The following is a 22666-nucleotide window of genomic DNA, read 5'->3' on the forward strand; positions in this document are numbered from 1 at the left end:
GTGGAGCCTGATGCGACAAGGGATGAGAAGAGAGTTGAGAGGTAGAGCCAGCCCAGAGGAGGAAGTGAAGTGGCTGTCCCTGTTTGAGGGGTTAATGGGGCAGAGTCACAGAAGGGCTCATCTTGGAGCTGGGAGCTGAGAAGAGGAGGCAGCTTGTAGGGGAGACAATCCAGAGAGAGGAAGCTGCCTTGGTAAAGCTCAGTGGCCACAGCTTGTGTGAGGAGTTTAGGATATTCCGGTGCAGGCAAACTTGGTGTGAGGGCTTGGTTAGAGGAGACTTCAACCCAGAGGCTTTGCTTGATTTTCTGTAACCTTTGAGCTTACTGATAACACTGCTGACCTGATTAATCATTATATCTTAACTGAAGAACAGATTTTGCTTTGCCAGAGAAGAAGGCATAGAGGAGTGCCCTGGACTTTCCATTGGCTGCAGCATCAGCCCTGCCCTTTTTCCATCTTATAAACTTGCTATACTGGCTGAGTCTCTGCTGTGCTGGAGGAGGAGCTCTCCTGGCACACATAGCAAGACAAGACCAGCTGGAGCTGGGAAAGGAAGCACAGAAAGAAACTGGGAAGGACAATGACCATGGACCTGATCCCACACTTTTCTGTGGAAACCTGGACTCTCCTGGTCATCAGCCTGGTGCTCCTTTATCTGTGAGTGTGTGTTTGGGCTTGTAGCTCTGTAATCTGGAACTTGGGGGGTATATGCAGACCTTTGCCCCTCATTTTTTAAATAATTTGTTTTTGCTAAACTAGTTCTCCAGATGATGGTGATCTGAATATTGGATGTGGACATTTGGTGCCTCAGGCATGAAAGACATTTTCCATAATCATTGCTTATCTCACCCAAACCCTCTCTTGCTTTAAACATCAAATAGTTCTGAAGTTATTTGAGTGTTGAAGAGAAGGCGAAGTAAGCTTAAATATGGTGCTTCAAGAGCATATCGGGTGATTGCTGATCTAATGTAGATGTGTTGAAGGGGTTAAGCCCTCACTCCTGCTCCCCAGTTTGTGTGGCTACAGGTGTAGGGACATTGCTCTCCTAGGATGATCTTCTGACAGATCTCTTAGGCGCGTGCGTGCGTGTGTGTGTGTGTGTGTGTGTGTGTTTATATGTTGTAAGAAAATAAACACCATCCAAAGAGATCTGTGTTGTCATTGGTCTTGCAGATGTCACAGTGAAGTGAGAAGGACATGCTGGGTGAGTGTGATAGCTGCTGTCAGAGATGCTGCAGTTTCTTCTCCTCCATGTTACCTCTCAGCTGAGTGTTCCAGTTTCCCAGCTGGTGCCTGCCGTCAGCGCGTGCGCTCCACAGCCCGTGTGATGTGCTTTCTCCTTCACTTTGCAGGTATGGGACCTATTCCCATGGACGATTTAAGAAGCTGGGGATTCCAGGCCCGAGACCTCTGCCATTTTTTGGAACAGTTCTGAGCTATCGTCATGTGAGTGTTTGGAAGCCCTTTTTTTTCTCCCTGTGGTTGTCAGGAGCAGGTTGGTTGCAGAGGGAAAATGTGCCTCCTCTGCAGAAGTTCTGTGCTTTCCCCACATTCCAGAGCTGGTCTCAAGTTCCTCCTGCTACCTGACCAGGTTTTCCTGCCAGCTGGTATTTTCTGTTAGTTTCATCTCACTTGGATGAGGCTGTAGCCTGTCTGACTATGGAGAGGACTTGATGTTGTAACTGAGACCTTTTAGAAGAGCATATTTTCTCTTCCTCCTCTCACCTCTCCTCCTCCTCTTTCTTTTAAATATGGAAGTGCAAAAGACAGATCCTTTTTTTTTTTTTTTTAAATTTAGTTATTTAATTTGATAGGACAGACACACCGGCAGCCCTGCTTCCCCACTTGTGAAGCTTTGCCCCCTGTAGGTGGGGACTGGGGGCTTGAACCTGGGTCCTTGTGTATGGTAATATGTGCACTGAACCAGGTGTATCACTGCCTGGCCCCTGGATACTTTCTTCTTCCAGGTGCACTATTCTAGAGAAGCTCATGATACTTTGCATTAGGAGAGACTCTTTTTTTTAATTTATTTTTTATTTTTTTATTTCTTTATTGGGGAATTAATGTTTTAAATTCGACAGTAAATACAATAGTTCGTACTTGCATAACATTTCCCACTTTTCCATATAACAGTACAACCCCCACTAGGTCCTCTTTCATCCTTCTTGGATCTGTATTCTCCCCACCCACCTACACCAGAGTCTTATAATTTGGTGCAATACGCAAATTCCAGTTCAGGTTCTACTTGTGTTTTCTTTTCTGATCTTGTTTTTTAACTTCTGCCTGAGAGTGAGATCTCTTGAGGCTGAGCCAGTCACAGCTAGTGAGACTGACATAATAGTGTCAGTTTCTTGTTTAGAGTGTGCAGTCTGTTCTGATGTTTTTTCCCTTCCTCCTGCGATTCTTTGGATGTTCAGTTACTTAGCCAGTCCAGGTAAACCCCATTGTGGAGAGCACTCGTGTTGTCTCCAGATGCTGACTGGGTACAGTAATGTCCACATTCACCTTCCCACCTTTTTGGCCCATGTTGTTTCCTGCATGCAGACATGATATATGGAAGAATAGGTCTCTGCTTTAATTCTTTCTCATGCAGGGAGGCCCCCTCTGGTTGTAGTCACTTGGTCAGAGCAGGGAGAGGGCTTTACTGAGGTACATGATGGATGTCTATAGATTCCTTGACTAAGGCAGTCAGTGATTTTTTTTTTCTTTTGAACAAAGGGTGGAAAGGAGAGGATTTGGGGGTCGGGCGGTGGCACAGCGGCTTAAGCGCACGTGGCGCAAAGCGCAAGGACAGCTTAAGGATCCCGGTTCGAGCCCCTGGCTCCCCACCTGCAGGGGAGTCGCTTCATGGGCGGTGAAGCAGGTCTGCAGGTGTCTATCTTTCTCTCCTCCTCTCTCTCTGTCTTCCCCTCCTCTCTCCATTTCTCTCTGTCCTATCCAACAACAAAACAACGTCAACAATGGCAATAATAACTGCAATGAGGCTGCAACAACTAGGGCAACAAAAAGGGGGGAAAAGGGCCTCCAGGAGTGGTGGATTCATGGTGCAGGCACCGAGTCCAGCAATAACCCTGGAGGGAAAAGAAAAAAAGAAAGGAGAGGATTTGACAGAGTTCTTGACAATGTAATTCATTAATGGCATTTACTGGGCTACACCCAGTTGAAGTTTTTTTGAGCCTACTTTGGTAACTTGATCAGGGTCTGGGGTCAACTGACATAAGGTGGCTAGCTAGCTTCTAGAATTCCAATCTATAGAATTTGAAAAGATTGCTACTTGGCTCTGATTGACTCTCCACAGACATAAGGCCTGTTTCTCAGAACCCAAATCACCCAGGAGGACCTGATTGCTTCTTTTCAGTCTGAAAGCTCTTCTTGGAAAAAAGCAGCCATTGCTTTTCTCCCTTTTAATCCCAGATTAACCTTTTCGTTAGATCATATCCTGGGCCCCACCTCAGGAGTATTAGAACATAAAACACAATACCTGATGCGTAGCAGTAGGTGTAGTTTTGTTGTTGTTTTGTGATAAGTTGAGCCTGTTTGCATTCACTTTAGTGGAATGGTGGGAACTCCCATCCTTCCAGTTGGAGCTAGGAATCAGGAAGTGGAATCATGTTGTCAAGGGTCCTCCTCCCTTCTGTGACTTCTTTAACTAATATATCTGAATGTTATTCAAATAAGCTTGAATAGGTTCCTTTCATCCCTTTTTCAGCTGGATTCTAGCCTGATTTCATATAACTTGAGTTTTTTTTTTTTTTGTTTTCTTTTCTGTTTTGTTGCAGATTGAGGTAATACAGTTAGTCCAATGATTATTTTATATCTCACTGCAGGGTTTCTGGGATTTTGATATGAAATGCTTCAAAAAATATGGGAGAATGTGGGGGTGAGTATCTGGATTATTTCACTGCATATACTTCTCAAGTAGAGGCCCCACCATCCTTGGTTCAAAGAAAAACTATCTAGGGTCACAAGCTGGAGCACCCCAGTCAATGCACATAAGTCATGTCTATAGGTACTAAATGCAAGGACCCAGGTTCAAGCCCCAAGTCTCCTCCTGCAGAGGGAAGCTTCAGGAGTGGTGAAGTGGTGCTGCAGGTCTCTCTCTTTCTTCTTTCTTTATCTCCCACACCCACCTTAATTTATTTTTTAAAAAAAATTTAAATTTATTTATTTTTCCCTTTTCTTGCCCTTATTGTTTTTGATTGTTGTAGTTATTACTGTTTTTAAACATAGATTTTATTTTTTAAAAACTTTACTTATTTATTATTGGATAGAGACAGAGAAAAATTGAGGGGGAGGAGAGATAGAGATGGAGAGAGACAGAGAGACACTTGCAGCCCTGCTTAACCACTCATAAAGCTTTCCCCTTGCAGGTGGCGATCAGGGACTTGAACCCGGGACCCTGTGTAGTTATTATTGTTGTCGTCATTGAGTGATAGGACAGAGAGAAATGGAGAGAGAAGGGGAAGACAGAGAGGGGGAGAGACAAGACACCTGCAGTCCTGCTTCACCGCCTGTGAAGTGACTCCCTTGCGATGGGGAGCTGGGGGCTCGAACCAGGATCCTTACGCTGGTCGTTGCACTTTTTGCTGCCTGCGCTTAACCCACTGTGCTACCACCCGACTCCCACATCTTAATTTCTATCTATCTATCTATCTGTCTCAAAAGAAAAAAAGGCAGGAAGCAAAGCCCTGCTGGAGAGGTGGATCCATAGTGCAGACGCTGATTCTCAGTGATAACCCTGAAGGACAGACGAAAGAAACTAAAAAGCTCGGACAGTCTCAGTGCAAGGCTTCTGGGGCTGTCTCCATGGATGCAAACCTGTTGGAGGCATGTCTTCCCAGGGCCCCAGGTGTCCCCGGTCTCCAGAGCTACAGTGTAAGTCAGGCCTAGAGACTTGGAGGCTGTGACTTTGCCCGCACTGGTGATGCCCTGGGGTTTCTAGTGTCACTCTGGGGAAGTCCCAGTGCTAGTTCAACCTGATGGCTGGAAGCAGAGACATGTCCCACCAGGATGGAATCCCAGGCTGCATCTGAGCCTGAGCTGGGCCTGGCACAGTGTCATCAGCTCTGTTTCCCTGACAGGTTTTATGATGGTCGGACGCCTGTGCTGGCCATCATGGATCCAGACATGATCAAAACTGTCCTAGTGAAAGAATGCTACTCTGTCTTCACAAACCGGCGGGTAGGCACTCACTTGTTTCTCATTAAAACTGGTTTAATATTAAATCAACTACAAGTATTTTGATAATAGTCACAGATTTCCAGGAAATTACAAGAGTGAATGGGGAAGTTCCATTTCTCATCTCTTTCTCCTCTATGAGAATCCCAGTGCAGCCTCACAGCAGGAAGCTGACTTTGGCTCTATCCGCAGAGCTTATTCTGAGACTCACTGGTTCGTGCACTCATGTCTTTGTGTGTATTTTGTACCATGAAAATCTATTCTCTGAGTAATTCTCTGCCACTAAATCCATGAGTCACGTCTCATTAGCAGATGAGCACTGTGACTATCCTTTCATTAAAAAAGAGAAAACCCAATTTTTTTGAGGGAGGATGAATGGATTACAGGGAAGTTTTTGACCCTCCATACAGTCACTCATCTTCCTGTGATAGGTGTCCCCACAGCACTCCTACCTCCCACATAAGTCTTTTCTCACCAGTGCGTGCTGGGTCCAAAGTGGCTGCTCTACCCCTTTCCTTCTGATGTTATTTTATAGTCACTGTGTGGAGTTTGCTCTCTCCTAACAAGGTCACTGGCGGAGAAAATACTATTTTGATGAAGCCAGTTTTTCACTTTATGGATGAATATTTGTGATGCAATAAAAATAGAAACATTTATTTGTCATGACAGATTAGGGGATAGAAAGAGAGGAGCTGAGCTTCCCTCTGGCACATGGGATGCAGAGGAACAAAGTCTGAATGTTCTGCTCCATCAGCAGTGCTGGGCCCCATCTGCGCGCCACCTGCTGGGCCCTGTGAGAGCATCTAGCAGAGCCTGGGGAGTATCCAGCCTGCAGGCTGTGTGCAGCACACAAAACCATCTGGTCAGGCACTGCCAAGGAACCACAGGCAGGACTTGGAATTCAATAAATCTAGGGGCCTTTTCCATAGCAACATTCAGTGCTCATTGTTAAGTTGAGAATTTTTCATGACCTGAGAATGGTGTTCTACATATTCATGTAACCATTGGCAGAAGAAAGTTTCACTACCCCTGACTTTGCACCTTATCTGATATCAAAAAGACACTCACTATGTTTTGTTGCAGAATAGATGACTGTTATAATGGGTGAGGTCTCCAAAATTCATACAGGGTAGAATAACTTTTGCTTTTTTCTTTTGAGTACAGTTGCTAGGTCCAGTGGGATTTATGAAATCTGCCATATCTTTGTCTGAGGATGAAGAATGGAAGAGGATTCGATCACTGCTGTCTCCAACCTTCACCAGTGGGAAGCTCAAGGAGGTAGGAAAATAAGACTTTCTATCGGAATCTGAAATAATAAAAGTGAGACAGATAGATTATAGCATCATGGCCCTATCCAAGGGGCAATCTACTGAATCTGGAAGTCCTGGAAAGGCCCTTTGTGTCTATGACCTAGAAGAGACATGGTAGGACTGACTGCACATGTGGGTTGCAGAAACTGAGTGTGTGTAGTCACTTGCGGTGGTCTTGTGTTGTGTGCACAGATGTTCCCCATCATTGTTCAGTATGGAGATGTGTTGGTGAGGAACCTGAGGAAGGAGGCAGGGAAAGACAAGCCTGTGGACTTGAAAAGGTAAATCACAGTGCAGCTGTGGGGGCTGAGGCCTCTGGGGTTGAGGAAACATGGAGGGGTCTCTGTGGAGCCTTATCAGGGTTGATGAGGAGGAGGGGGGGATAGTGTTCCTGCCAAGCCCAGGCTGTAAGGAGCTGCTTTGTATGTGCTGATGAGGAACTGGCTGTAAATAGGGTCCATGTGGGGAAGCAAGACCCAGGTCAGTGTCATTTTTCTTGATTCCCTTTGGAAGAGTCAGGTAATTCATCTTTGTCTGTTTCTGTCACATGCTTACACTCCTACAGCTGCCATTTCTGAAAACACACCAATGTTATTATGATCCCTTTATTCTGGAGTTGAGAGGGGACTAGCCTACCCTAGTGACCCCATCACCCCTTGCCCAGTGGCAGGAGACATGATTGCTACCTGTAATCCCCTCATGAGTGAGTGAGAGGGCAGCAGAGGCTGCAGGGCTCTGTGTCTGTCTCTGAGTGTGTGGTCTTCCCTGTGTTGCCTGGGCTGATGCTTTCCCAGCACTTCCTGCAGCATCTGCTGTGAGTGGAAGGCAAGGAGGTGGGGGTGTTACTGTGCATGTCTTTCTCCTTCTCCTCAGTGTATTTGGAGCCTACAGCATGGATGTCATCACAAGCACGTCATTTGGAGTGAAAGTTGACTCTCTCAACAACCCTCAGGATCCTTTTGTGGAGCAGACCAAGAAACTGTTGAGATTTAATTTCCTTGATCCATTTTTTCTTTCATTAAGTATGTAATCTGCTATTATTTTTTACTTAGCTTTTTTCTTTCTTGGTTTTCCATGTCTTCATTTATTCATTAACCTTGGAGGAATTTCTTTTTTTTTTTTTTCCCCACCTGAATTTCTGATAATTTATTTTGATGCTTTGTGTTGACTCATTGGTCATTAAATTGGATTATAATTTTAATTATAATCCAATTTTAATTTAATTAAATTTGTTTAATTTGCACATGTTTTATGTTTCTGAATTTTTTGTTATTTCTTGCTTCATTTCATTGTTTTGGAAGACCATACCCATTATTACTTATATTCCATTATTTCTTTGTTATTTTATTGAGCAAGGGAAAGATCTGATCTACTCCATCATTTTTTGTGGTCCTGGGAATGAACCACGCCCTGATTCATCCCACAGCTGAATTAACAACCAGCGAACTATAATCTGTTTGTCCAAACAAATTTATCTGTGGATACAAGATTAAGATTAAAGGAGTTTAGTTCTGTTTTTGGTCACTCCAAAGTGGGGAAAGGGCTCACTGCTGTAGGACAGCCCCTTGCTGCTCTAGGCCTCCCTAACTTTTGCCTTGGCAGCTCATGGGGGTTCTTGGGGGCGTGGCAGGGATCCTGGCTGAGAACTCTGTGCTTTCCCAGTGACTCTGCTGATTTTTATGGGTGATTACGGTTGCTCCTGTTGTATTTTGTATTTTTATTGTCTTTTCTCTTTTTCATTTCCCCTTCAGTTCTCTTCCCATTCCTCACGCCCATTTATGAGTCACTCAGTATCTCTCTGTTTCCAAGAAATGTGACTGAGTTTTTCATAAGAACCATTAAAAGAATGAAAGAAAGTCGCCTCAAAGATCAACAGAAGGTAAGCTTTGGTGGTGGGCACTTGAGCATTTTAACAAGTTCTTGAGCTGTTGACATGTGACTCATTCAGTCCTCTGTGTTATTATATCAGAGATAAGGAATCTAGGCTTTGGGACAGCAGATTGTTAATATTTTGGGGGAGAAGGAGGAAAGACCATAGAATTTGTAGAGGAAAATAAAATGTGTCACTGAGACAATATTGAAACCTAGTGTAGGCTGGATGATTGGTATGTGCCTGCATATGTCATTGGGATGGAACTGTTAGCACTACAGCTTGGGAGTGGGGCAGTGACTGAAGGACTGGCCTCTCAGTCAGGGGCTTCCAAGTTTGATCCATGGCAACAAATGTGCCAGGGTGTTCCTCTGTTTCCCTCTCATTCTCTTTCTCTCATCAATAAACAAATAGTTAAGAAAGAGGTTTTTGAGAATGAGCGGATAAGAGACTTACCACATCTCTTTAATCCACTGTCAAGGAATAAATGTTATTGTTTTAAATATATTTTTTACTTTTTAAAATTACCTTTATTTATTGAAAGATACAGGCAGAAGTTGAGATTGTAGGGGAGATAGAGGAGAGAGAGGGGTGCTGGGCAGTGGCACACCAGGTTAAGCACAGATTATCAAGTGCATAGACCTGTGCTAGGGTTAGGGTTCAAGCTCCCAGCTCCATGCCTGCATGCGGGAGTTTCACAAGTGGTGAAGCAGGCCTGCAGGTCTCTCTCTTATTGTCTGTCTCCTCCTCCTTTCTCAGTTTCTCTCTGTCTTATCCAATAAAATGGATAAAAAGGCCACCAGGAGCAGTGGATCTATAGGGCCGACACTGACCCACAGCGATAACCCTGGAGGCAAAAAAGAGAGAGGGAGAGAGAGAGACACTTTCAGCACACGTCATCCCTTGCAATGCTTTCCCCCTGCAGGTAGGTGGAGGCTGGGGCACAAACCCAGGTCCTTGCACACTGTAGCATGTGTGCTCAACACGGTGCTCCACCCTGGCCTCCATAAGCATTACTATTAATGAATTGCTACTGATAAATCTTCTTCATATTAGAGATTGGCAAGAAACATCTCAGTTTCCAATCTCTTATTTCACACACTGTCCAGTGGAGGTCTCCAGCTGGTGAAGTGGTGGCCTGCAGCCCGTGTTCAATCCCAGTCCTCTTGGTCTAAAGTCAGCAGGAGTTTTCTCTGGGCTTTGAGTCTGCAGTCTGTTCATTCAAGTTTGTCTCTTGGGGCTGGAGGCAACTGCCAAGAGATGTGCAGGTCAGAGGCTCAGGGCTGGGCATCGGGGCTGGGCCTCAGAATGTCACTGAAGAAGATCAGAAATCCTGGGACTGTGGTGCTTCTGGAGATTCTCACACAAGTGCTGCTGCTGCTGCACTCTGCCAATGTCAGGATACTTGGTTGCATGCCAGTTCATTGAACTCACCATACTGGGTGTGAAATTATACCCCAGACTTATTTACTAATTAGTTAGCTAATTTTGCATAGAGACAAGTGAGAAATTGAGAGGACAGAGGGAGGTGAGTGTGTAGGGAGAGAAAGAGGCACCTACAGTCTTGCTTGTCTGCTCATGAAACTTTCCCCCAGGTCCAGGGACTTGAAGCTGGGTCCTTGTGCATTACCTGAACAGACAGGAATGACTGACCGGTAGGAGAACAGGCAGTTAAGGTCTGAGCAGGCGAGGATGAGGGAGAGTGAGACCGCAGCAGGTGCACATTTGTGTCAGGAAGCACCATCTTGTTCCCCATGGTTTGAGGCTGGATGCTTTGGCTCTTAGATGACTCCGGCCAGGCTCCTGGACTTCAGGAGCCCAGGTTTGAGGATGGAGGTTCAGTCCTGCACCCCAGAATGACTTCTGACTCCACAAGTGACTTTCTGGCACTGAAGTCTCTCTTTCTGCTTCCAGCATCGAGTGGACTTCCTCCAGCTGATGATCAACTCCCAGAATTCCAAAGAGGTGGCCCATCATAAAGGTAACCAAGGAGCCTCCTCCCATGATGGGGAGGCTGGGGGCTGGGGCTGTTTCTGAAAGTGGGTAGAAGATTTCTGGGAAGATGAGAGTTACTGCCACATCAAACAGATTCCAGCTTCACATGCTGATGGGAGTTCTGAAAGCACTTTCTCGAAGTGAGCAGGCAGAACATTTTTCACAGCTTGAATTACCACAGGACCCATGTATTCCATGTCCCAGAGCTGCTCAGTGTTCTGACTGAGATCTCCACATCTGATAGTGACGGGGCTTTTTCCAAGGTTATTCTGAGACCTGACCCAAACCAGACTCAGGTCCCTGTTCAGACACCTGAATCTAGGCTCCCCTGTCATCAGGATGTGCGTTGCTTACTCCATGTTGGTGGCCTTCAGTGAGTTTGCTCCCTTCACAATTTTCTCTAAAGGTTTTATTTTCCCCTTATAATATTTTTTCCATTTCCCTTTTTTTCCCCTCCAGGATTATTGCTGGGCTCATTGCCTGCCCTACGAATCCACTGCTCCTGGAGGCTATTTCCCCATTTGTTGCAGTTGTTATTCCTGTTGTTGTTATTACTATTATTTTTGTTGTCATTTCTGTTTTTGTTGGATAGGACAGAGAGAAACCAAGAGAGGAGGGGAGACAGAGAAGGGGTAAGACAGACACCTGCAGACCTGCTTCACTGCCTGCATAGTGACTCTCCTGAAGGTGTGGAGCTGGGGTCTCGAGCTGGGATTCTTATGCCAGTCCTTGTGGCTTTGCTCCATTTGTGATTAACCCATTGTGCTTATCCCGATACTCAACATTTTTTCCTTGCAATTTTAAATAACTTTTCTTGGATGCATCTGTCTCTGTATTGAAGTGGTGGTCCTTTTCCAACTTACTCTCTTTTTCTCCATCCCTGGGCAATTTGTGACTCAATCCAGTTATTATGGTGTTGAGATGGATGACTTTCTAAACAGGAATGTTTTTCATTTTTTAATATTTTTACTGTTATATGTTCACTGATGTTCCCACTGATGTTCCAGGGTTACTGATGGGTGTTGGTGTCAAGCATAACTTTAGCACCTTTCCCTGTGGTCGTCAATTTTCTTTCTTTTTGGGGGGTGTGGTGGTGAGGGGGAGAGTAGAGAGGGAGAAGGAGATGAAACTTTCAGTCCTGCTGCACTGTGGGGCCATGGGGCCATGGGACCATGGGACCATGGGCTTGATCACACCCTCACACATGATGAGCCAACACTGCCATCTATTCTGTTAAGAGTGGATGTTCCACTGCAAGACAGAGCTCTCCCTGCCTGCCCATGCAGTTGTATCAGCAAGAAGTCAATAATAATAATTATTCTGTTGTGTTTTCTTTGATGCTTAAATGCTCTGAAACCCTTTTCGGGTGGGTTCCTGTGTTCCTTTCCCTCCCTTCATTTATCAATAGACTTTATTAATTTATTTCATTAGTTATAACTTTATGAATCTAACATCACCTTATGGTACTATACTAGGAATGTAGTTTCATACACAAACACATGCCATCCTCAGGACACCTGCAAGAGATGGCTAGTTCTTCTGTTCAAAGGAGCATAAACAGAACCATTGTTTAGTACAAAAATTGTTAGGCATTGTCATCAATCATAGACACCTGTGCCCACTAGTCGTGAATTCTTTTAGGGTCAGATAATAGTGGCAGTGCTTGCTTGCCCTCCAATAAAGACCCTCAGACTCTCTCCCTTTCCCTGTTTACCAGTGAGAAACTGTGAGTCCCAATCCCGGTACAGGGTTGGAGGGGCCACTGCTGCCTCAGGCATAATAGTCGGGAGGGTGTGTAGTGCTGTGCTGCCTGAGTGCTGTTCTTTCAGTTACACACCCTTTGGCCAAAGAATGAGTGCCTTGCTTCAACTCCTTTTCTTTTGTCCTCACAACTGATTTTAATTCAGTGTTATATTCTTTTATTATTATTTTTTTATTGAGAGGTTAATGGTTTACAGCATAGACTTTTCTTTTTTTTTCTCACCACTCCTGTAACCAAAGTCTGTGTGCTCATCTCTACTCCCACATATTACCGCTGTAATTCTCCCTCAGTTTTAGTTATAGGTTGACTTTTTTTTGTTGATATTTTTAACAGTACCTAATATCACAGACATACAAAAGTATGTCTCCCATCTGTACCCTTCATCCATTCCTTTTCTCTCCAGTGATCATTACAGATCAGTTTGAGTGAATGTGATACATTTTGAAATTTAGTTCTAGTTATTTAAATTTAATCTCTGAATCCAAACACCTCGCAGATGTCTTTGAGTCAGCATAGCCACCAGTGAGTCTATCCATTTATTATTTTTAATGGCAGGGTTGTTTTGCACTGAGTACAGATCCCCATCTCTTTATCTAGTCATCTGTTGATGGACATTTCAGTTGTTTCTACATTTTGACTTGAGCTTTTAAATTTCTTTATTATGGGGTTAGTAGTTTAAGATTGACAGTAAAATACGATAGTTTGTACATGCATAACATTTCTCAGTTTTCCACATAACAGTATAACCTCCATGAGGTCCTTCTCTGCCAATTCTTTCAGTGATTTCACATTTTGACTTTATTTATTTTTATTACTACGGTGATTATTTTTTGGTTTGGTACCAGCACTATGAATTCACTGCTCCCATCATCAATTATTCCCTCTTTTTTTTGGACAGGGCAGAGCGAAACTGAGAGGGGAGGGGAGGGAGAGAAGGGGAGAGAAAAAAAAAGACAGACACCTGCAGACCTGCTGCATTGCTCATGAAGTGATGAAGTGTCCTTCCTGCAGGTGGGGAACGAGGGCTCGAATCAGCCTCCTTGTGCTTGGTGATAGGTACACCTGACCCCCTTGACTTAATTTTTTAAATTTTTAAATTTTTTTGGCCTCCAGGCTATCGCTGGGTCTTGCTGCCTGCACCATGAATTCACTGCTCCTGGAAGCTATTTTTTCCCCTTTTGTTGCCCTTGCTGTTTTAGAATTGCTGTGGCTGTTATTATTATTGTTGTTATTGATGTCATTGTTGTTGGATAAGTGAGAGAGAAATGGAGAGAGGAGTGGAAGACAAAGAGGAGGAGAGAAAGATAGACATCTGCAGACTTGCTTCACTGATTGTGAAGCGACCCCTCTGCTGGTGGGGATCCAGGGGCTCGAACTGGGATCATTACACCTGTCCTTGTGCTTTGTACCATGCACACTTAACCTGCTGCTCTGCCTCCTGACTCACCTCCTTGACTTTATTATTATTATTTTTTTATACCATTTTAGGTTCATAGCTAAATTGAGTGGAAAGTGCAGAGGTTTTGCATGGATCCCTGTACCATATACTCTTGAAAAGTAGAGGGTAGGCCCGGGGTAAGACTGAACCAAGACAAGTTTAGCTTTTTTCTGAGTCTGTATGGTGGACACGTGAGTGCAGCCGCTTCTGCACCCCATCCCCATAGGGACACAGGAGTTCCATTTGCTGTGTCAACATGTAAATACAGGTGCTTGATAGGACCTGCTCACCCCTGTCATGTCCCGCGGGACCTTCAAAGTGGGTTAACCTAGGAGAGGGAGTGAGGACAAGGACAGGAGGGAAAATGGGGACAGGACACGCAAGAGAAATGAGACAAGTTAAGATTCTGATCAAGTCTGTTTATTAGCACCAAAGATGCTGTTTTTAAGGCCAGGGAAAGGGGGGAGTTAGCATCTGGGGACTGTTGATTGAAGTGGTGTGTTGTCATGGTAATCAGCCATTATCTGGAAGGTCCTGGGTGATTCATGGGCAACAGGAACTTATCTTTTTGTCTGTGAACAAAGACTCTAAGGTGTAAAGAAGCAGGAACTTATCTTTTAAGCAAGTCCAGTCTGTGAACAAAGACTCTGTGATCATGCCAATAGCAACCTTGAGGGCACATGTGGCTCCCCACACACCCCAACTTGCTTTTCTCCCGTCTCAGCTCTGACTGACATGGAGCTCGTGGCCCAATCTGTGATCTTTATTTTTGCTGGCTATGATACTACGAGCAGCTCCCTGTCTTTCATTTTGTATTCACTGGCCACTCACCCTGATGTCCAGAAGAAACTGCAGGAGGAGATTGACACAACTTTCCCCGACCAGGTGAGTGGGTGGTGCCTGGAGAAGGGGGAGCAGGTGAGGCCTCGGTGAGGAGCCTCCTCTGCACTCCTTGGAGAAGCTTTGCACAAAGCAGAGGCTTCATGCTTTGGCCTCCATGCCAGCCACTTAGGGTGGCTAAAAGGAGATGGGCACAAAGGGAGAGACCCAGGTGATGATTGCTGTTCATGGAAATAGAGGATCTTGGGAAAAGGCTGGTTGTGGAGTATCAGTCTCCTGCCTCCAGAAGAATGCCAAGAAAGTTTCACAGCCCTGCTGGCATTTAATAATAAGCACTCCTGACTCATTGTTTGGACAATTTCTCTCTTGATGTTTCTAAACAGCTTCAGATCTGGCTCCCTCAGATTACTCTTGGCTAGTCTGTCTGGAGGGCTCTGTTTCATTTCACAAGTCTCTCACATTCCATGGAACTAGCAGGTGTGTGTGTATTTCAGGGCAACAGCCGAGGACAAGAGTAAGAAGGCTGCACGTGGCTGGGAGATTGGGCAGTGGTTAGAGCGCACACGTGATCATGTGTGAGTTCAGGGTTTGAGCACCAGCACTACATGGGAGCTAATGGACAGTGGAGAAGTGCTATAGTCTCTTCTCCTGACTTTCTCTGCTGTCTCTAAAATAAAGAATCAGAAATATTGTTATGAAATCCCAGTACCAGGAACAGGATGGGCTATAAATTTGCTGAGGAACAAAATATTTGCCTCCATGGGGCCCTCATGACCTCATGTCCTGACTAGTGAGCAGAAAATGGAGGCTCCCCGGGGCTTGGTGATCAGTGGCTGCTCTGCACACATGACAGGACGAGCATGAGTGAAACCAGCCTGTGGGCCAGGTGTCTGCCCCTGACTCAATGTCTTCATCTCTGTGTACTGTCCTGAAATAGAACTTACCATGTTCCTGCACATTGTTCTCACTCGACCCCAACACACATGAATTCTTTGTGGGGTTAGGAAACTGATTCCATTGAGGTATTAATTAGTATTACTTCATAATCTTTATCTTGCTTTTCCTTTGTTTTTACATAATTATCATGTTTTAGAGTATCTTCGTACCCACTCTTGGTGCATGCAAGTCACCACATCCCCCACCAATGTTCTGCGTTCAATCAACCACCCCCTCCCCACCATCTGCCCCCATTAACATCTTAGTTCTCACATTTTACAAGGGAAAGTCTAGTGTTCTCTCTCTGTCTCCCCTTCCTCCCTCCTTCTCACCATTTTTATTTCCTTTCTCTTTCTCTTTCCTCCCTTCCTCCCTCCTTCCTTTCCTTTCCCTTTCTTCCCTGTCCTCTTTCCTTTCTTTACTCCCTTTTTCCTCCTTTCTGTTGTTCTGTCTGTCTGTCTCTCCCTTCCTTCTTCCTTCTCACCTTTTTTATTTCCTTTCTCTTTTTCTTTCCACCATTATTTCTCTCATTCCTTAATTCTTTTACTTGTCTCTTTCTCTCTCCTCCCTTCATCCCTCCTTCCTTTCCTTTCCCTTTCTCCCCGTCCTCTTTCCTTTCTTTCCTCCCTTTCTTTTTCCTTCTTTCTGTTGTTCTGTCTCTCCCTTCCTCCTTCCTTCTCACACTTTTTATTTCCTTTATCTTTTTCTTTCCTCCATTATTTCTCTCCTTCCTTAATTCCTTTACTTGTCTCTTTCTCTCTCTTCCCTCCCTCCTTTCCTTTCCCTCTTTCCTTTCTTTCCTCCATTTTTTCCTTCTTTCTCTCTTTCCTTTACACTCTACATCTTTCTTCCTTTCTTCTTCTTTTCTTCCTTTCTTATTCCTTTATTTTAGTATCCTATACTACTAAAGGATGTGTAAGCAAAATACATGCACCCATGGGCTTATTATAACTGCTTTATTCACAAGAGCTCAAATATGGAAAGAATGTAAATGCCCAGTTAGATGCACTGAGTCTCCCACAGTCCTGCCCTGATGCTACACAGAGAATTAGTTCCAGACACAGAGGATGAGGCAGTGTGTGGGATTCCAGTGTTTATCCTCTTCCCTTGAACTTCCACTGTTTGCTTAGAGGTAAACTAGTTTCTCCCTGAATTACTTAATAGAACTTTCATTAATATAGTGTTTCTCTTCAAATGTTATCTATAGAAGAAAATATCTTGTCTGGAAAGAGGATTTTTCTCTTTTGTGTGTCTTCCTTCCATGATATGACATGTGAAATCATTTTTGTTTTTGCCTCCAGGGTTATTGATAGGGCTTGGTGCCTGCACTACAAATCCACTGTGCCTGGAGGCTATTTTTTTTTCATTTTTTGCCCTTGTTGTTGTGCTTGTTGTAGTTGTTATTATTGTCATAGCTGTTGTTGTTGTTGGATAGGACAGAGAGAAATGGGGAGAGGAGGGGAAGACAGAGAAAGAGAGAAAGATAGACACCTGCAGACCTGCTTCACCACTTGAGAAGCGACCTCCTACAGGTGGGGAGCCGGGGCTCGAACCAGGATTCTTACACCGGCCCTTGCACTTCATGCCATGTGTGCTTAACCCACTGTGCTAATGCCTGACTCCTGTGAAATCATTTTTAAATAAACTCAGGGTTCTTGAATACTTCACTAAAGGCTAAAGGTCAGAGACTTTAAATCACACTAGTTTACAGGAGTAGAAAACTCCTCCTTGTGGCCATGTGAGGGGGTCCTGGCTGTTTAGTGCATTATCCTACTGAATCACCCCCCTCACAGTCCAACTGTTGAGCCAAGTGCCAGTGGGTCAAAGTCTGCTTCTTTCTCCCCAGGCTGCTCCCACCTATGACGCCGTGATGCAGATGGAGTATCTTGACATGGTGGTGAATGAAACCCTCAGACTCTACCCGATTGCTGGCAGACTGGAGAGGGTGTGCAAGAAAGATGTGGAGATCAGTGGGGTGCTTGTTCCCAAGGGCACGGTGGTGATGATGCCCCTCTTTGTCCTCCACAAAGACCCGTCACTGTGGACAGAGCCTGAGGAGTTCCGTCCAGAAAGGTAGAGGCCAGTGGGGAAGGGGCTGCCCTGCTCCAGGCTGCCTGGAGTTTGTTCTGGGGGCGAGCTTGTGCTTCTGCTGTCATCCTCTGTGTAGATCTGTGTATTTAGATCCACTGATCCTTTAACACAGCATTTATTACTATTAGAACCCTCTTTATATACACCTGAGTATAAACACATGTCTGGGCTTGCTGTGTGACTATGTGCATAAGTCATGATTTGCTCCAATAGAAACGTGGACTTTTCCCCTGTCTGTTTTTCTGTGCTGTTCTCTTCCTCTTTCTGATTTGATCATCAACAGCCCACATTTCTACCTAAGGGTGGTGCTGTGTCCTCTCCTGTGATTGTGCAAGAGCCCCGGCATGCTCCTCATCACTGAGGTGTGAGTCTCCTCAGTAGGAGAGAGAGAGAGAGAGAACATGGCTCCTGGTGACATCACAGCTGCAGGCCCTGCTACCTCCCTCCATGTCCATCCTGCGGACAGACTCTCTCAAGTGGGAGAGCCATCAGCTCCCTCTGTGTCTGGGACATTGCCAGCTGCATTTCTCTTCAAACAGTGCTCAGCTCATGTCCTGTATATGAGCAGAAGCTGCTGTGAAGTCTGGGCTGGTGGAGACATGATCTGTGACTTGTTGTCCTCATAGCAGAATCACACAGCAAGATTTCAGGAGGAGCCCACAGCAGTGTCCTGTGTCCTGTTGGAGTCTACACGAGAACCTCCACCTTGGAGTGCTTGTGTTTCTTCTGTTTCATTCACCCATTTCATCACCTCTCTCTCCCCCAGGTTCAGTAGGAAGAACAAGGAAAGCATAAACCCTTATGTCTACATGCCCTTTGGAAATGGCCCCCGGAACTGCATTGGCATGAGGTTTGCTCTCATGAACATGAAGGTTGCTCTGGTGCGAGTCCTGCAGAACTTCACCTTCAAGCCCTGCAAAGAGACACAGGTCAGACAGCTGACTTCCTGCAGAAGTAATATTCACCTGGGGAGTGTTTTGCTGAGGAGAGTCTATAATAGGCTGTCCATCCATCCCTTATTAATTCTTTCTGTTGGTCAGCAAATCTGTTTGGAAATATCTATGAGCTTTAAAGATCCCTTAGCACTGGGGTGCTAAGTCTTCAGCTTTATAAATAAGTAAATAAAGTATAATGAATGTAAATATTATATAAATATATATTAAATCATCTTTAAAAAATAGAAGAGAAATCCAGGATGGTCCATAGAATTGAGCTGTTAATGATACCTACGTAGAGTCTCATAGAAAGTTTTAGCACACACAGAATTAAGACGCTTGCTTTTACACAGTATTTTGTATTAATGAGTACAAATTTGGTTTTCAAATGAAAGCTCATCCTTTTTACTGAAAGCAAAGTAATAAAGAAGCAGTAGCCTATATGATTTTCTCTCCAGCCTACAGTCAATTACAGGAATGTCTCTCAGTAGATATATTTTATGTTTTACGACAGAGAGAGAGAGAGAGAGAGAGAGAGAGAGAGAGAGCTTGGCTGCAGAGCACTGCTCAGCTCTGGCTTATAGTAGTATGAGGGTGCATCAGGTATGAATCTTTTGCATAACCATTTTGCTGTCTCCCCTGCCCAGCTCAGCAGATCTTATATTTCCCATGCTTCCATTAATCAGTCCTCATGTGCTTCTTGTGCTGTTACAGATTCCTGTCAAGTTGGGAAATCAAGCACTTATTCAACCAAAAAAACCCATTGTTCTAAAGGTTGAGCCAAGAGAGGGGACTGTGTGTGGAGCCTGATTTGGGAGGAGGATTCCACCATGTTTTGTAGGAGCTGTATCCAGAATGCCTGAGAGGTGATTTGACTCCTTGAATAGAACCCAGAAATGAAGATGATCCCCGTGATGGCTACCCAGGGCTTCTGAGTGTCCTTTTAGTTTTCTGAGAGGGTTGATGTTGTGGGACACAAGTGAGGTGACTGAATAAATGCCAGCTCTGTAGACTCAGTGTCTCTGGTTTTCATGGGTGATCTCTACCCCCAGCCGTTCCCCAGTCCTGAGTCCTGATGATGGATTATGATCTCCCAAGTACTTTTTTAGCAAACTTCTGTCCTGAGAGTTATGTTTAGCAAGTCATTAAATTTCTTTTTATAGAAAGTTATATCACTCTGCACAATAGGAGGACTTCTGGAAAAAAGTTGAGAGCCAGTGACTATACACTTTTGACATCACTATCATTGGCTTGGCAGGACCTTTTTCTTACAAAGACCTCCCCTATATCCTATTAAGATAAATGAGAGTTAATTCACTGTGAGTTTTTCTTTTCTTTAGAAATTAAAATTTTAGTCCTATTTGATGATTAATATTTTTAGTGATATACAAGATAGGTAGATATGAGGCATAGAGCTCCAGTCCACACCCACCACCAGAATTCTCTGCTCCCTCTGTCTCCTCCTCCCCCCACATACTTCCCCACAACCAACACAATTCTCTGATAAACCTTAGAGACAGTCTGGGTACTTAAAAATTTTTTTTGCAAGTTCTTTCTACTTGTTTTTTTATAACATTCAAAGAAATCACTTATTGTAAGTTGGCTTTGATTTTTTGTGTCACCAGATCTGATCCTTCTGGAAGGCAAAAAATGTGTTTTCTTGTATCTCTCAACGTCCCAACTTTAGCTTCCAAGTTTCTTTAAAAACAATCATTTATGGGTGCCGGGCGGTAACACAGTGGGTTAAGCGAGCATGGTACACAGAGCAAGGACCGGCATAAGGATCCCGTTTTGAGACCCTGGCTCCCCACGTGAAGGGGGGGTCTATTCACCAGCAGTGAAGCAGGTCTGCAAGTGTCTATCTTTCTCTCCCGCCTGCCTTCCCCTCCTCTCTCGATTTCTCTCTGTCCTGTCCAACAACAGCAACTGCAGTAACCACAATAACAATAATCACAACAAGGGTGACAATAATTGGGAAATAATGACCTCCAGGATCAGTAGATTCATAGTGCAGGCATCGAGCACTAGTGATAACCCTGGAGACAAAAAAAAAATTATTTATTTAGTTTTTATGAGAGAGAGGGAGAGAGTGAGAGAGAGAGAGAGAGAGAGAGAGAGAGAGAGAGAGAGACGGAGAGGCAGAGGCAGAGGAAGAGGAAGAGGAAGAGGGAGAGAGAATGAACACAGCACATAGAGTAGATGACATGTAGTGGTGCCAATGTTTGAACCTGGGATCCCAGGCATGCAAGCTCTATTTTCTACTACAGAGCTGTGTCCCAGACAGACCCCAACGTCCTTAGCACAATGAACACAGATGGAAAATGAGGCCCAAAGATGACTCATCAGGTATGCCACAAGCCTTGCTCTGTGTGGTCTGGGCTCAAGCTCTGGCACCGAGTGAATGTGCCACAGCACTGGGGCACTGGGCAAATCTCTGGTGCTGTGGTTCCTTCCCCTCACCCCTCCTCTATCCCCCTTTGTGGTCTCTCTGTCTGAAGCAAAAGGAGTAGAAAGTCATCCCAGAAGCTTTGATATCGTGCATATAGGAAACTCATTGTCCAGCAAAAGTAAAAAAGAAAAAATTTATTGGGAGAGAGGCCAAATGTACTGCTTGGCTACTGTAATATCAGATACTCTTAGAGCTCTTCCTTTTCCTCTTATAGCCTGTCTCTCTCCTCTCTTCCTCTCCTTTTTTTTTTTTTTGTACTGTCCTCTCTTCTCATTCTTCCTTGACTTCCTAGATAATTCAGTCTAAAGCCAGTATGTGGAGTTCAGCAAGGTGGACTATCAGAGATTGGAGGGCAAGACAGAGAAGGGAGTGACAGTGGCTTCAACCCAGAGACTGAGTTGTGTGGGGAGGGTGTTTACAGGGAGGATCAGCCTGGCCTGGGTGTGGCAGCTCAGAAGGTGAGAAAGGTGTCTATGCTGAGGAGTGGCCTGGTGAGGACAGCCAGGGCCTGTATAGAAAAGAAGGAGAAGCCATGTAGGCTGAGAAAGGGATCCTGAAAGGTGAGGGATGGGGCAGGGACAGGCTCTGTGAAGGAGAAATCTATTAAAGAAGTCAGTGTAACCCAGGAAATAGAAGCCAGGATCCCTTTTCCTCCTGGACTCTGGCCCTTGTCTTCCTTTGTGGTATGTGAAGTGCAAGCCTGTTTCTATGCAGGGTTTTCCATGTGTGTCTGTCTTAGTTTTGGTGGTAATTGTGGAGCTGCTAGCCTGTCACCCTGGCTCTGCTCCTCAAAGTCTGGGCAAAGATTTCTGAATTTGTCACCATAAGCTGATTTTTTGTAGCTTAAGCACTACTCAGTGCAAATTGATACCTGGGAAGTGGCACTGTGCATGAACTCTCAAGCATGAGGTTCCAACTTTGGTCCCTGGCATCAGATGCCAGAGTGGTGCTCCAGGCATCTCTCCTCTCTTTCACAAACACATCCATTAAAAAGTGAACACTTGGCAGTAGAAGCCAGGCCCTCAGCAGGTAGAGTGCACACAACTCTTGAGTTTGGTCCCTGCTCTGTATGGGATCCCCAGCATCACAGGGCTGCCCCACAGAAGCACCATAGTGGTGGAGCAGGGCTTTTTTTGCTCCCCCCTCTTTCTTGGTTGGTCTCTTCCCCACCATCCCCATCACACATATATAGAATGTAATAATAGTGCTGGGGAAATTGTTCATTGGTGTCTGTGTGTGTGAGGCCCTCAGTTCATTCCTAGTGCCCCATTTTAGGTAAGAATGCATGTAATCAGCACATTTCTCACAGAGATCCCTGGGATCTGCATTAGACTGGGTGACTCCAGTGTAATGGAGTCACCCAGTCTAATGGTGACTAATGGTGACTAGAAGTGCAGCCCATTCTGCAGTAACTGTAGTGAAGCATCAAAGGATACTTAGGCTATAGGTTCTTGTGTGTAATTGTGTTTCTTTTTTTTTATTATTTAAGAAAGGATAAATTAACAAATCCATAGGGTAGGAGGAGTACAACTCCACATAATTCCCACCACCCAATCTCCATATCCCACCCCCTCCCCTGATAGCTTTCCCATTCTCTATCCCTCTGGGAGCATGGACCCAGGGTCGTTGTGGGTTGCAGAAGGTGGAAGGTCTGGCTTCTGTTTCTTTACCTTCTGGGGGCTTGCAGCTATTCATTGCTTTTCCTCTGATTACTAAAGGAGCCCATATTCTTTTAAAAATGTTTATTAGTGGGAGTCGGGCTGTAGTGCAGCAGGTTAAGCGCAGGTGGCGCAAAGCACAAGGACCGGCATAAGGATCCTGTTTCCAACTCCGGCTCCCCACCTGCAGGGGAGTCGCTTCAC

At 44.9% G+C, this 22666-nt stretch overlaps 1 protein-coding gene across 3 annotated transcripts; it reads left to right on the forward strand.

Moving 5' to 3' along the window:
- Positions 1–521: 521 nt before the first annotated feature.
- LOC103127369 (cytochrome P450 3A12-like) lies at positions 522–19367 on the forward strand. Of its 3 annotated transcripts, XM_007538269.3 has the most exons (13): positions 528–657; positions 1353–1446; positions 3828–3880; positions 5082–5181; positions 6343–6456; positions 6681–6769; positions 7362–7510; positions 8240–8367; positions 10273–10339; positions 14278–14438; positions 17176–17402; positions 18187–18349; positions 19070–19367. In XM_007538269.3, the coding sequence occupies exons 1-13, from the start codon at positions 581–583 to the stop codon at positions 19163–19165; spliced, it is 1518 nt and encodes a 505-aa protein (XP_007538331.2). In that variant the 5' UTR covers positions 528–580; the 3' UTR covers positions 19166–19367. The 3 variants fall into 3 exon arrangements, with proteins under 3 accessions (XP_060029335.1, XP_007538331.2, XP_060029334.1); XM_060173352.1 differs by lacking the exon at positions 3828–3880 and having other exon boundaries at positions 522–657; XM_060173351.1 differs by lacking the exons at positions 528–657; positions 1353–1446 and adding an exon at positions 1274–1352.
- The last annotated feature ends 3299 nt before the right edge of the window (positions 19368–22666 follow it).

Source organism: Erinaceus europaeus, chromosome 15 (assembly GCF_950295315.1).
Source record: "Erinaceus europaeus chromosome 15, mEriEur2.1, whole genome shotgun sequence".
NCBI lineage: Eukaryota > Metazoa > Chordata > Mammalia > Eulipotyphla > Erinaceidae > Erinaceus > Erinaceus europaeus.